The 14322-nt window shown below is 51.3% G+C and overlaps 2 protein-coding genes and 1 long non-coding RNA gene across 5 annotated transcripts in view; 2 read left to right on the top strand and 1 right to left on the bottom strand.

Moving 5' to 3' along the window:
- MIEF1 (mitochondrial elongation factor 1) overlaps positions 1-7721 on the top strand; it is a 15784-nt gene extending 8063 nt beyond the window's left edge. The window contains exons 3-6 of one of the 2 annotated variants that reach the window (XM_032267126.1): positions 872-1022; positions 1439-1616; positions 1822-2084; positions 3120-7721. In XM_032267126.1, coding sequence (XP_032123017.1) covers positions 879-1022; positions 1439-1616; positions 1822-2084; positions 3120-3926 — 1392 coding nt within the window. In that variant the 5' untranslated portion in view covers positions 872-878 and the 3' untranslated portion in view covers positions 3927-7721. The remainder of the gene's footprint in view (positions 1-871; positions 1023-1438; positions 1617-1821; positions 2085-3119) is intronic. The other variant, XM_032267127.1, reaches the window with a different exon arrangement.
- Positions 7722-8827: 1106 nt separating this feature from the next.
- Positions 8828-10694, bottom strand: LOC116542287. Of its 2 annotated transcripts, XR_004265146.1 has the most exons (3): positions 10608-10694; positions 9326-10437; positions 8828-8986 (listed from the first exon to the last, which is right to left on the bottom strand). It is a non-coding gene; the product is annotated as an uncharacterized LOC116542287 (long non-coding RNA). The 2 variants fall into 2 exon arrangements; XR_004265145.1 differs by lacking the exon at positions 10608-10694 and having other exon boundaries at positions 9326-10540.
- On the top strand, positions 10653-13160 carry ATF4 (activating transcription factor 4). The gene is made up of 3 exons (XM_032267128.1): positions 10653-11213; positions 11827-12144; positions 12248-13160. Exons 2-3 carry the CDS (start codon positions 11919-11921, stop codon positions 13075-13077), a joined length of 1056 nt encoding a protein of 351 aa, XP_032123019.1. The 5' UTR covers positions 10653-11213; positions 11827-11918; the 3' UTR covers positions 13078-13160.
- Positions 13161-14322: the final 1162 nt, after the last annotated feature.

Here is a 14322-nt window from a genome sequence, read left to right on the forward strand (position 1 = left end):
AAAAAAAAAAAAAAAAAAAAAAAAAAAAAAAAAAAAAAAAGCATACAAGGAGCAGGGAGTCCTGAGTTCTGGAGATGACTGTGTCATTTCGTGTTTTATTTTTATTTTTAAGATATGGAGTCTCACTCCATCACTGAGGCTGGAGTGCAGTGGCACGATCATAGCTCACTGTAGCCTCAAACTCCTGGGCTCGTGCAATTCCCCTGCCTCAGCCTTTTAGGTAGATGGGACCACAGGCATGCCCCAGCATGCTCTTTATTTTTATCTTTTACTTTTGGAGATGGGGGTCTTGCTATGTTGCTCAGGTTGGTCTTGAACCCCTGGCTGCAAGCGATCTTCCCACCTCTGCCTCCAAGTAGCTAAGATGATAGGCGCTAGCCACACTGCGCCTGGCGATTGTACCAGTTCATTACGCTGAGACCTGGCACATTACCTCCCTATGTTTGAGGTGCTGTGATGGCATTAGATGAGCTCCGCCCTGCAAAGCTCTAACCTTCCACAAAGTAGTGGCCAAAGGATGAAGACATGACCTGCATTGTAACATTGTGAGAGAGGGTTTGCATGGGCCGGGGGAGGGGGTACTTGATTGTAATATGAAAAAGGATTGACAGTGAGCTTAACACTTTCTTAATCTCACTAGCTTGGGGAAAGGTTTTCCTACTGTACCCAAGATCAGCCCCTCCTCCCTGCATCCCTATATATCATGGGACATGGTAGCTCCTGCTAGACCCTAAAGCATGCAGTGCTGGAGGCAAGAGGATTTTGGTTGCTGGAACTCAGAGTACCCTGTACTTGTTGGGGTTTGACTTGATTGGGGAGGGAGGTTCTCGGGGTCCCAGTACTTATGGCCGTGTTCTATCTTCATTCTCAGATGAGCAATGGCAGGCGCTGGTGAGCGCAAAGGCAAGAAGGATGACAATGGCATTGGCACAGCCATTGACTTTGTGCTCTCCAATGCCCGGCTGGTGCTGGGGGTGGGTGGAGCGGCCATGCTGGGCATCGCCACGCTGGCAGTTAAGCGGGTAAGTGCATGCAGCCAGGGCCCGGGAGGGGGACGCCGTGCTGTGCTCATAAGGTGTAATGTTCTATAGAAAGAAAATGTCGAAGCATTCTTAGGAATAGGAGGAAATGATCACAATGATGTTAAGTGAAAGAAACAGGTTTCAAAAGTATGTATAGAGTGATCCTCATTACATACATCTAGAAAGAAACATACATGGTATTCACAGTTTGCTCTGGGTCATGTGTCTATGTCTTATATTGTTTAGTCTTCCCTGAGATTTTCCTCATGGAGCAAAGTATTCTATAAGCTAGAATAAAAACAAAATGATTAAAAGTAGTTGAACTTACTAGGACAGAGCTTCTGGGGATGAAGTAGATTGGAAGAAAATAGGGAAAGTGGGCAAGTTTATGTCCTGTGTCCTCTCTGCCATTTCAGATGTATGATCGGGCGATCAGTGCCCCTACCAGCCCCACCCGCCTGAGCCATTCAGGGAAAAGGAGCTGGGAGGAACCAAACTGGATGGGCTCCCCCCGACTGCTGAACAGGGACATGAAGACAGGCCTGAGCCGGTCCCTACAGACCCTTCCCACAGACTCTTCAGCCTTTGACACAGGTGAGAAGGGCTGCTACCCCTCCTGGGACCTCTCTGGACTTTCAGGACCACTCCTGCACTCAGCAAACGTTTCCTGAGCACATCTGTGCCAAGCACAGTGCCAGCACTTGCCCTCCATGCCAGAACCTTCTTTCTGGGACTGAGGCAGCTGTGGACTGAGCAAGCATGGGAAGAGCTCATGTGCCTCTCTCTCTTGCCTTGGCAGATACATTCTGCCCGCCCCGGCCCAAGCCATTGGCCAGGAAGGGCCAGGTAGACTTGAAGAAGTCACGACTCCGCATGTCCCTGCAGGAGAAACTTCTTACTTACTACCGGAACCGGGCAGCCATCCCTGCTGGAGAGCAGGCTCGGGCCAAGCAAGCTGCTGTGGACATATGTGCGGAGCTCCGGAGCTTCCTGCGGGCCAAGTTGCCTGACATGCCGCTTCGGGACATGTACTTGAGTGGCAGCCTCTATGATGACCTGCAGGTAACAAGGTGGCTCTCACGGTGGGTGGGGTTGGGTGCCATGCACAGTAGTGTTGCTGGCACAGGTCAGTGTCCCAGACTAGCCAGAAAGACTGAGGTCTTATAGCTTCTGAATCCTGTGTACTGCAGCAGCATTTGGAGATCCATACTTGTTATTCTTTTTTTTTTTTTTTTTTTTTTTTTTTGAGATGGAGTCTTGCTCTGTCACCCAGGCTGGAGTGCAGCTCGGCTTACTGCAACCTGCGCCTCCCGGGTTCAAGCGATTCTCCTGCCTCAGCCTCCCAAGTATCTGAGATTACAGGCGTGTGCCACCACACCCAGCAAATTTTTTTTGCATTTTTAGTAGAGAGGGGGTTTTGCCCTGTTGGCCAGGCTGGTCTCGAACTCCTGACCTCAGGTGCTGCACCTGCCTCAGCCTCCTAAAGTGCTGGGACTACAGGTGTGAGCCACTGCGCCCACGCTGTCATTCTTTATTTTTGTGTCTTTAATCCCTTCTCATGTTTTAGTCCTACTCACAACTTTTAAGAAACTTTAAGAGGCCTCCTCTTTCCTATATTCTTGTCCCCATCTCTCCTTTCGCGTTTTCTCACTCTGTAGATTGATAGGGTGACATGAAAGAATTCTTAGTTCCCTTTTTTTAATTTTTGGAGACAAGGACACACTCCATCACCCAGGCTGGAGTGCAGTGGTGTGATTCTGCCTCACTGCAGTCCTGACCTCCTGGTATCAAACAGGCCCCACCTCAGCCTCTCAGATAGCGAGGGTTGTGGACATGCACCACCACACCTGGCTAATGTTTTGTACTTATTGCAGAGATGGGTTTTTGCCATGTTCCTCAGGCTGGTCTTGAACTCCTAGGCTCAAGCAATCTGCCTGCTTCAGCTCCCAAAGTGCTGGGATTACAGGCATGAGCCACTGTGCCCAGCCTAGTTCCCATTCTTGTTGAGGGAATGTAAGATGGTGGGACCTGGGTTGGAGGAAGCATGTCTTTTGAACAGAGTAAACCCTCAGAACTTGTTAAATTCTGCTCTGACAGGTGGTGACAGCTGACCACATCCAACTCATTGTGCCCCTTGTGCTAGAGCAGAACCTGTGGTCATGTATTCCCGGTGAAGACACCATCATGAATGTCCCGGGCTTTTTCCTGGTTCGTCGTGAGAATCCAGAGTACTTTCCTCGTGGGAGCAGTTACTGGGACCGCTGTGTAGTAGGGGGTTACCTCTCCCCAAAGACAGTTGCAGATACATTTGAGAAGGTAGTGGCTGGCTCCATCAATTGGCCAGCCATAGGGTCCCTCTTGGACTATGTGATCCGACCGGCTCCGCCCCCAGAAGCCCTGACACTGGAGGTGCAGTACGAGCATGACAAACATCTCGTCATTGACTTCCTGCCATCAGTGACCCTTGGTGACACAGTCTTGGTGGCCAAACCACACCGGCTAGCCCAGTATGACAACCTGTGGCGGCTGAGCCTGCGTCCTGCTGAGACGGCACGCCTGCGGGCTTTGGACCAGGCCGACTCGGGCTGCCGATCCCTGTGCCTCAAGATCCTCAAGGCCATATGCAAGTCCACCCCGGCTCTGGGCCACCTCACTGCCAGCCAGCTCACCAACGTCATCCTCCACTTGGCCCAGGAGGAGGCTGACTGGTCTCCGGATATGCTGGCCGACCGTTTCCTGCAGGCCCTGAGGGGACTTATCAGCTATCTAGAGGCGGGAGTCCTGCCCAGTGCCCTAAACCCCAAGGTGAACTTATTTGCAGAGCTCACCCCTGAAGAAATAGACGAACTAGGATATACTCTCTATTGCTCATTGTCTGAGCCAGAGGTGCTGCTGCAGACGTAGGGCAGGTGAAGGTCAAAGCAGGTGTTGGTGGTCAGGCCCTGGATTCTCCATTAGATATACTTGGCTACGTAGTTGGTGCCTCACAGGGTCCCTGGTGCCTCCTGTCTTGCTGATCATCACCCTGGTCACTTCATGCCCATTAGAATGACATCTCTTCTGTCTCTTGTTTTCTTACCCAACTCCTTCTATTTTCGTTACCAATCACTGTGCTCCCTACTCCTCCCTGGCTCCAGGCTAATTTTTCTGAAATGAATTGAGAAGGTGGAGTGCTGGCCTGAGCTGATGGACCACTTGGTGTTTTGCGTGTTGGCCCATGTTTGCTGCCTCTGTCTGGCCTGCCTTGCCTGTTTGCCTGTTCCCGCTACGTGTCTTTTCTATCTTTTCCTCTCTCGTTCACGCCTTCTGTTTTGCTCTTGTCCCTGGAGCATATCTGCCTAATTAAGATGTTGCCTTTTAGTTGAATGTCACTGAAGAGCTGTGATTGCATGTTTCAAAGCTGAACTCTGCAGAGTGAGCGCTGAGACAGTATTTAGGGTTTCTGGGAGTGAGGCTGGTAGAAAAGCTGGCCTTTGACCCCAGTTCCTGGAAAAGAAGTCCATCCTCCCACCATTTCCTGACCCATTCATAAATGCCGAGAGTGTCTCTCATGGGAACACTGTTCATGACCCACACAGGATAAACTGGATGCAAAGTTATTTGCAGATTGAATTTCTTGGTGGCTGTCAGCAAAAGTGCAGAGTAGGGAAGCAGAGCTGGTTAAGGGCCTCATGGAGCGTTTGTGTGCCCCGTGTGTGCTCCTCATCTGTGGCTGCAGGGGTCGGACAGACAAGGATGGGGCTGCCAGGGCAGCACCTCTTCATGAATGCTGGTTTTCACCCCTTCTCCTTTTATTGCCAGTTAGGACAAGGCCTTGAAGGAACACAGCCTTAGCCATCAGTTGAGGATGAGGGAGGCTGACAGGAGGCTGAATGTCAGCTGGAAAATCCAGTCACTAGTCAGCATTTGGTGGCCATGTTTTCTCCCCAGACAGACCCTGCTTTTCTAGGATGTGGCCTTAGAGCAGGAACAGGCCCAGCACTGGCCCCTCATCCTCCAGTATCTGTGACTGGAACGTGACAGGGGTGTTTGCTGAGCTCTCCGGGCATGGCCAGAGGGCAGGTGAGCATGCGCAGACCTCTTTCCCTTGTCCTATTTCTCACCCAGCACCTGGGGAGATCGGTGCTACCAAGGAAGAGAGCACACAGATGAGACATAGGGGAGGGAGGTGGGCACTTCCTCCATTCCTCCTTGTTTCCCGCTGCTAAGATGCAGTCTTTTTTGCAAGGTAAATGGATCCTGCAGGTGGGGGGAATGTTTAATACACCATGTCCCTTTGTTATGTGTTTTTCCTTGTTTGTGGCAAGACTGATGCTGTGTCTCATCTGCCCATTTAGTATTTGTTTTCCTCCTGTCAAGTTGGTTTTTTTCTATTACTACCTCTCCATCAGTGAGGTTCTGGTGAAGCTCTCTGCAGCTGTCTCATTCCTTCTCAATGATAGGAATAGGAAATGACTAGCATTGATACCTCAGCACCCCTCTGAATTTAGGGTAGAGATTCCTGCCCCTCTTGTCACAGATTAGGAAGTTGAGAACTAGGGTTAACCTTGACTATATTTAGAGGTCTTCTTGCCTCTTTTCCCCTTAACAAGGATTACTTAATGGTGGTTCAATTTCGTTTGCATAAAGGTATTGAGAGGGAACAAAAATGATAAAGCTGAGAACCTTGAGAGAGCTCTATCCTGTCTGTTGGTCAGACTCAAAGGGCAGTTTTAAAAAAAGTCTGTATGCCTGAGTACCACCCTGGATGAATGCTTTAGAAGGTATGGGGTAAAGCCTGACTTTGAGGCTTCCAGTGTACCCATCATGTATCCATTGGCAGGGAGAGGAGAGGACTGACAGAGTATTGCAGAAGTATAGATTATTATTCATTGAGATAAATGATTTGGTTTCCCTGCCATGAGTATTTTAAAAACTTAGTTTTCCCAAGCTGGCATATCTGACCAAATACCACATAAAACATTGGAAGGAGGCTGGGCTCAGTGGCTCATGCTTGTAATCCCAGCACCTTGGGGAGGCCAAGGTGGGTGGATCACTTGAGGTCAGGAGTTTGAGACCATCCTGGCCAACATGGCAAAACCGTCTCTACTAAAAAGAAAAAAATTAGCCCGGTGTGGTGGCAGGCGCCTGTAATCCCAGCTACTTGGGAGGCTGAGGCAGGAGAATCACTTAAACCTGGGAGGTGGAGGTTGCAGTGAGCCAAGATTGTGCCACTGCACACCAGCCTGGGTGACAGAACGAGATCCTGTTTCAAAGAAAAAAAAATTGGAAAGAGAACTCAAAAAAATAAGATTTTAAAGAGTCTTAAGTTACTTAAGTCGAATATAACTGTCATTTTAGGAAAGCAAATGAGTTTATCATCTTTCTGAAACAGCATCTCTTTCAACTGTTTGATAAAACCATAACTTTGCCATTTTACTAGCAACAACCTCTTAAGAAGACCTCAGAACTAGAAGCAGTGGGAACTCTCAGCCCTGGTCCTGGTGGGTTTGCTGACCATGACTGGGCAAGCCATTCTTTTTGCTGCCATCTTCCTCGTTATAAAATGTGGAACGTACGCAGTTGCTTTTCAGATTCTGGGATGGAAGAGAACAACATTCTGCACCTGCCCCCTTTTTTAAATCTTTGGGGAAAGCTGAGTAACTTTCCCTGATACTTTGCCTTCCTGTTCAGTAACTTACTTTTGCCTGAAGTAATAGCATCTTCTCCTACTTCTCCATCTAGAGATTTTTGTGTGTGTGCCATCAAGGTTAGCAAATCTTATACTTAGCCTAACACTTAAAAAATGCACTCATCTTAAACCTAATCAATTCCAGAGTTTATTTTGCTTCTCCTCTGTTGCCCTTCCTAAAAAATGAGTTCAGGACGACAGTACTTTTTTCTTTACATGCTTGGCTGTGACTTTAAATTTTATTTAAATAAAGGAAAGAAATGTTGAAGCTCAAGTTGAAAAAAGTGTCGCAGAGGCCTGCCTTCAGTCACCTGGGTCCTGGCCCTGGTGGGCCACCTGTCCATATTCCACACTTGCTGACTGTGCTCCCTGCACTCCACTCAGGTTGAGAGTTCAAATAGTCTTGAAGGGGAATCAGCTTCAGGATTGAATGACCCAGGAGAGTTCCCAAGGGGGTTTCTGTAAATAGAGACTACTGTGTATGTCCAGAGCTCTCTGCCATGGTGATTCCTTGGGACTCTGACCTGGCTGAGAACTTAAGGCTGGGATTTGTTAGAACTCTGCCCTTTTATCTGAAGCTCAAGGCCAAGGAGACTTATAGGAGACTTAGGATACAGCTGACCTCTGCACCAGGCTCGAGGCTGTATCCCTTTTAGATCTCACTTACTGTAAGTGGCCAAAATACCAGAGATGTGGGGTCTGTGGTCAGCTGCACACGAGGTGTGATCTTTACATTTTGGTCACCTGTAGTCTTTAAATTCTTGGTTCCTGAGGCCAAGTCCACAACTTGCCTTCTAGTCACTTGCCTGCCCGTCAGTGGTGGTCGATGTGTTAGCTGGTAGATTTGGAATCAGTCACCAGTCTTTCCGTCCTGTCTTGGCTAAGTCTATATAGGTAGAGTCAACTTAGCCCTGAGACCCAGAGACCTGCTGTCCTTTTTCTCCCTGAGGGAGGAAATGAAACTGGGGAACACAATGTCCTTCCATAGCATGGGAAGAAGAAAATAAAAATCTTTCCAACAGCTTTGACTTGTGTGTGGCGGATCAAACATTTTCCTGTGGGAGTGGTACTGGGTCTCCATTTTCAGCTAGGGGAAACCTTTGAAGTGTTTGAGCTAGGTCTCTATAAGTGAATGTATGGGACAAACTGCCACTGGAGTCATTCTTCCACGACCTTTTCAGTGTCAAAACTGGGGCAGTGTTACTGTAATTCTTTTTTTTTTTTTTTTTGAGACGGAGTTTCACTCATGTTACCCAGGCTGGAGTGCAATGGCGCGATCTCGGCTCACCGCAACCTCCGCCTCCTGGGTTCAGGCAATTCGCCTGCCTCAGCCTCCTGAGTAGCTGCGATTACAGGCATGCACCACCATGCCCAGCTAATTTTTTGTAGTTTTAGTAGAGATGGGGTTTCACCATGTTGACCAGGATGGTCTCGATCCCTTGACCTCGTGATCCACCCGCCTCGGCCTCCCAAAGTGCTGGGATTACAGGCTTGAGCCACCGCGCCCAGCTGTTACTGTAATTCTTAACCATCTGCACGATCATCCATCAGGAGGTAGGCTTTTTTCCCTTGAGACGAGTCTCACTGTGTTGCCCAGGCTGGAGAGCAAAGGTGCGATCTCTGCTCGCTGCAACCTCTGCCTCCTGGGTTCAAGCAATTCTGCTTCAGCTTCCCGAGTAGCTGAGATTACAGGTGCCTGCCACCACGCTCAGCTAGTTTTTGTATTTTTTTTTTTTTAAGTAGAGACGGCTGTTTCACCATGCTGGCCAGGCTGGTCTGGAACACTCAACCTCAGGCAATCCTCCTGCCTCCACCTCCCAAAGTGCTGGGATTGCAGGCATGTCTTGATGTCCTGTGGCTCCCTAGATCTGCCTTTGGAAGATGTGGTTAATAGCTCAGGGATTCTTACAGCATTTGCTTGAAAAAGCTAGACAATTTCCTTTTTTTTTTTTTTAAGACAGGGTCTTGCTCTGTTGCGCAGGCTGAGTTCCAGTGTTACAATCACAGCTCACTGCAGCTTGGAACTCTGGGCTCAAGCAATCCTCCCACCTCAGCCTGAGTAGCTAGGACTACAGGCTGGAGCCATTGCTCTGGAACCAGCTTCTGTGTATCTCAACACTCATGATTCCCCAAGGAGAAAGAAAAACCATACTTTCATTCCAGCATCCAGTATGCCTGTGTATACTGGTTGTTTTAAAGTTGTTGGTTTCATCTCAGTAAATAATAGTGAAGGGTCCTCTGAGGCACCAGGAGGATGTGATGAAGATAGTGACAGAGGTCAGGGTAAGGAAACCTGAGTTCTTTTTTTTTTTTACATCTTTTTTTTTTTTTTTTTTCCTGTTTTGAGACGGAGTTTTGCTCTCGTTACCCAGGCTGGAGTGCAATGGCGCGATCTCGGCTCACCGCAACCTCCGCCTCCTGGGTTCAGGCAATTCTCCTGCCTCAGCCTCCTGAGTAGCTGGGACTACAGGCACGCGCCACCATGCCCAGCTAATTTTTTGTAGTTTTTAGCAGAAACGGGGTTTCACCGTGTTGACCAGGATGGTCTCGATCTCTTGACCTCGTGATCCACCCGCCTCGGCCTCCCAAAGTGCTGGGATTACAGGCGTGAGCCACCGCGCCCGGCCGAAACCTGAGTTCTATGTCCGGTAGCAGCAACAGCAACCGTTATTGGTTACATGTAACAGGTGCTGTGCTAAGTGCTTTACATGTATGATTTCACTTCATGGGGCAAGGAGACTCATCAGAAACTGAGGCTGAGAGAGGATAAGTCAGCCAAAATGTCCCAGCCAGGATTTTTTTGCGTGTGCTCCCCAAAATGTCTTCCAACTCCTACCCCATACTCCTTCCACTGGTAGCTGCGTGACTTTGAGCAAGAAGCTTCATCCCTTTGGGCCTCCGTTTACCATTAGGAAGGACTTCTTGGGCGAGGTTGAATGATCGCAGCAGATGGCCTGTGGTTATTTAGAGCAGTGCTTCCCCGGTTTTTTGATATCACAGCCCTCATAGAAATACTTGTGTGGCTCAGTGAAGTGAAGGCGGAAGGTTTCCACCTTCGCGGTGCCTGACTGGAGGGAGCTGAGGGACTATGGTGAGGTTTCTTGTATTCTTAAAACAGACTACACCTTCCCAACGCACAACCCCCAGCCAAGTGGCCGTGGGTTCCCAGGCGCCTCTCCTCCCAGGGCCATGAACGTGACTGCTGAAAAGCAGGTTAGGCTGGGGAGTTCAGAATCCGGAGTGAATCGAAACTACCCCAGAGAGACGGCAGCGAAGAAAATCCTGTTCCTAGGGGAACAGAACGGAACCTGAGGCCACCAGAAGTTCCCCTCTGATGCTATTCCATAGCAGCCTTGCACTTGAGCCGGATGAGAATTGTAAAAACCCAGGTTGGGCGACAGGATGGCGCGTCTTCCCGACTCCTTTCCAGAGTTTAGGAGGAGCCATGCAGACTCAGCCGGCCTTTGCGGGCAGGTGGGCGGGGACGGGGCGCCCTCTTAAGACCCCTTCAGCCTCCCGGGGACAGCACCATGTCGGCTATGGATGGGGTCTCTGGAAGACTCAGGCTTGGTGCAGGTAACCCCGCCGCTTCCGCAGGCCAGAAATCAGCGCAGCCTGCACCGAAGGAGCGCGCAGGCTGGGAGCGGCGGCGAGGCCGCTAGTGCGGACCTCCACTGAGGGCGGCGGGACCGACCGCTGCGGCCAGGCCTTAGGCCACTATGGGTGGCACCGCACTAAGGCCGCCTGGGGGCAGAAGTCGGCGCGATCGTGGCGGGCCAGCAGGCGGGCGGGGCTGAGACAGAGCAGACAACCCCGAACCCTGGCCCTTCCCGCGCGAGCCCTGGGCTCCGTCTCGCAGCAGCCACCCACCTAGGACCCTGAGCCAATAGGGGCTCGAGGTATATATGATTCACCGCGCCTGGGCCAATGAGCTCGACGCGCGCTCTACGTCAGCACCTCGCGCGATAACCTGGCTGCCTCGGCCTTCACAATGAAAACCCCCTGTGGGAAAACCACCTCTCCCCGCCCACTGCGCCGACACCGGAAGCGAGGCGCGTCTGAGAGATCACTCCGCGCTCTGGCAGCAAAGGTAAGTACGGACTCTTTGATCATAGAAGCTAATAAAGTAGTGCACCTCTCTCCTTTCGTGAGGCCATAGAAACAAACTCCTTTTCTTGTCACAGCTGCGCCCCGGACATAGGTGGTGGGGGCGTCAGAGGGAACCTAGCGGGCGGGAGGAGATGGTCACGTGGCCGCGGCGGAAGGATAAGTTTGTGCTGCGTCCCCGCTGAGGCGAAGTCTATAAAGGGCGGCTGGCGGCAGTCGCGGCCATTTCTACTTCACTGGCTCATAGATGTAGTTCGTTTCGCACGTGCGCGCCTTCCCTCCTCCCCGCCCGCAGGGTCTAAGGCCACCATGGCGTATTAGGGGCAGCAGTGCCTGCGGCAGCATTGGCCTTTGCAGCGGCGGCAGTAGCACCAGGCTCTGCAGCGGCACCCCCCAGCGGCTTAAGCCATGGCGTGAGTACCGGGGCGGGCGAGCCAGCAGTGCTCCCTGGGTCGGGGAGGGTTTTGGGCAGGCGGGGCGCGGCATGGGGCCGGGATGGTGCCGCCAAAGGGGAAGCGATTTTACGAGCGCCAAGGACGCGTGGTCTCTGCTTGGGTTTCTCCGAGACGCTCGCGTGCCCGGTACCGGGAAAGCGCAGCTAGATGCCGGGACTGCTTCCCCAGGGGTCCCACCGCCCTCGTACCCCGAGACGTCTCCCCAAGGGTCCTGAGGGTCTCAAATGTCCCACCCACGAAACGTGGCAGAAGCCAAGATGGCGGCCGCAGGGCGGCGCCGCAAGCGTGAGTCACGGGCGGGCGGCGGGCGGGGCGTGGCCTCCCAGGCCGTATTTGGACGCGGAGGCGGACCGCCTTCCTCTTGGCCGGTGAAGGAATGGCCGGGCCTCCGTGATCGTCCATTTTGTGGAACCTGAGCTGGAAGCGCGCGCGGGGGGGCGGCGGGGGAGATACATCTGCCCTGTTAGAGTCTCTAGATGGCCGGTTTAGCCGTCCCGCCTCTTAAAGTAGAAAGATGAAATTCTCACATCGGCTAACCTCTAATGGGACTTGGCTTCTGATTCTTATTCAGGCTTCTCACGGCATTCAGCAGCAGCGTTGCTGTAAGCGACAAAGACACCTTCGAATTAAGCACATTCCTCGATTCCAGCAAAGCACCGCAACATGACCGAGATGAGCTTCCTGAGCAGCGAGGTGTTGGAGGGGGACTTGATGTCCCCCTTCGACCAGTCGGGTTTGGGGGCTGAGGAAAGCCTAGGTCTCTTAGATGACTACCTGGAGGTGGCCAAGCATTTCAAACCTCATGGGTTCTCCAGCGACAAGGCTAAGGCGGGCTCCTCCGAATGGCTGGCTGTGGATGGGTTGGTCAGTGCCCCCAACAACGGCAAGGGTGAGTAGGCTGCCACCAGCTACATCGTCCGGGTGGGATGTGGGGTTAGGGGCTTGCTACCTTGTGCCTGACTCACTGAGGCCATCACTCATATCTTTTGCAGAGGATGCTTTCTCCGGGACAGATTGGATGTTGGAGAAAATGGATCTGAACGAGTTTGACTTTGATGCCTTGTTGCGTGTAGGTGACCTGGAAACCATGACAGATGAGCTTTTGGCCACGTTGGACGACACGTGTGATCTCTTTGCCCCCCTAGTCCAGGAGACTAATAAGGAGCCCCCCCAGGCGGTGAACCCAATTGGCCATCTCCCAGAAAGTTTAACAAAACCCGACCAGGTTGCCCCTTTCACCTTCTTGCAACCTCTTCCCCTATCCCCAGGGGTCCTCTCCACCACTCCAGATCATTCCTTTAGTTTAGAGCTGGGCAGTGAAGTGGATATCTCTGAAGGAGATAGGAAGCCAGATTCCACTGCTTACATTGCCATGATCCCGCAGTGCATAAAGGAGGAAGACGCCCCCTCAGATAATGATAGTGGCATCTGTATGAGCCCAGAGTCCTATCTGGGCTCTCCCCAGCATAGCCCCTCTGCTAGGGGCTCCCCAAATAGGAGCCTCCCATCTCCAGGTGTCCTCTGTGACTCTGCCCGCCCCAAACCTTACGACCCTCCTGGAGAGAAAATGGTAGCAGCAAAAGTAAAGGGTGAGAAACTGGATAAGAAACTGAAAAAAATGGAGCAAAACAAGACAGCAGCCACTAGGTACCGCCAGAAGAAGAGGGCGGAGCAGGAGGCCCTCACTGGTGAGTGCAAGGAGCTGGAAAAGAAGAATGAGGCTCTAAAAGAGAGGGCAGATTCCCTGGCCAAGGAGATCCAATACCTGAAAGATTTGATAGAAGAGGTCCGCAAGGCAAGGGGGAAGAAAAGGGTCCCCTAGTTGAGGGTAGTCAGGAGCGCAAGGTGCTTGTACATACGAGTCTCGCTGTAGCTGTGTGTTCGAATAAATTATTTTGTAGTGAATACTTAGATGTGTGTATTTCCTTTTGGCGCAGTAACCAAGTGAAACCGCAACCACCCACCCCATGCTGGTCTTTACCTTCCCTGTAAAATCTGGGGGAGGAGGGCAGTCTAAACCAAGATTTGTATCCAAGGTGGGATTTGCTTATCCCTAAGGTGTAGACCATAGTGGCTGATGACTTTGATGGGAGTCTAGAGCCGGTTGTGCAAGCTGGGTCTTTTGGCCAGAGCTGAGTCTGTTTAGGTAGGGAGGAGGTTCAAAGGGAGGAACAGCCTAGTTCTTCAACTGTGTGTTCGAGGCCTTCATGCCAACATCTGTCACATAAAGCCCTGGGTAAGGTTGCACAGTCCTTGAGATAAGCACATAGGATTAGGTTTCTCTTATAACCTAAACAGTTCTGCAGAAGCATCTGAGAAACAGCTCCTTTTGGGAATTGCTGAAGCAGGACACGGGCTGGAGATGGGCCTCATGTCTCCTTACCAGGGGGTGAAAACAATGACATTTTGCACAGGTTCTGGCTAGAGCTGGGCACAAAGGTGACAGACAGTGAAGGCTATTGTGCCTGTTGGTACCTAAACTAGAAGACCTGATGTCCTCGGGTCATGTTAGAATGGAGCAGCACTTAGAAGCCATGCAGCCTCGCTGCAGTTTCAGACTTCCCCGTGGGTGGAAGGCGATTCCTTTTGTCTTGGGTTGCGGATAAATGCTTGAATGCAAGGATCAGCCCAGCCTGGGCAGGTCTGGCATTTTGTGTCTTTGGGTATCAGAGTTTTCCTTCTGTGGAAGGTGGTGTAGACCAGGTGTGCCGGGAAATGTCTGGGAGGATAGTGAGGGTGAGTGCAGCCCAGCCACTGCTGTAACAGCACAGCACGCGTGTCCCTTAATCCAGTCCCTGCAGAAATCCAATGGGGCAGACGCCACACTTGCTCACTGCAACCCCTGCCTCCCAGGTTCAAGTGACTCTGATGCCTTAGCCTCCTGAGTAGCAGAGATTATAGACGCTTACCACCACGCCCAGCTAATTTTCATATTTTTACTGGGGATAGGGTTTTGTCATGTTGGCCAGGTTATTTTTTTTTTTTTTTTTTTTTTTTTTGAGACGGAGTTTCACTCATGTTACCCAGGCTGGAGTGCAATGGCGCGATCTCGGCTCACCGCAACCTC

Source organism: Sapajus apella, unplaced genomic scaffold, assembly GCF_009761245.1.
Source record: "Sapajus apella isolate SASKATOON/1434 unplaced genomic scaffold, GSC_monkey_1.0 scaffold166, whole genome shotgun sequence".
Classification (NCBI taxonomy): Eukaryota; Metazoa; Chordata; class Mammalia; order Primates; family Cebidae; genus Sapajus; species Sapajus apella.

What these genes read in the sequence shown, in the direction of transcription:
- ATF4 (XM_032267128.1), top strand. Translation starts at nt 11,919, where the DNA reads ATGACCGAGATGAGCTTCCTGAGCAGCGAGGTGTTGGAGGGGGACTTG. An exon ending in TGCCCCCAACAACGGCAAGG is followed by an intron (nt 12,145 to 12,247) that starts GTGAGTAGGCTG and finishes TATCTTTTGCAG; the next exon opens with AGGATGCTTTCTCCGGGACA.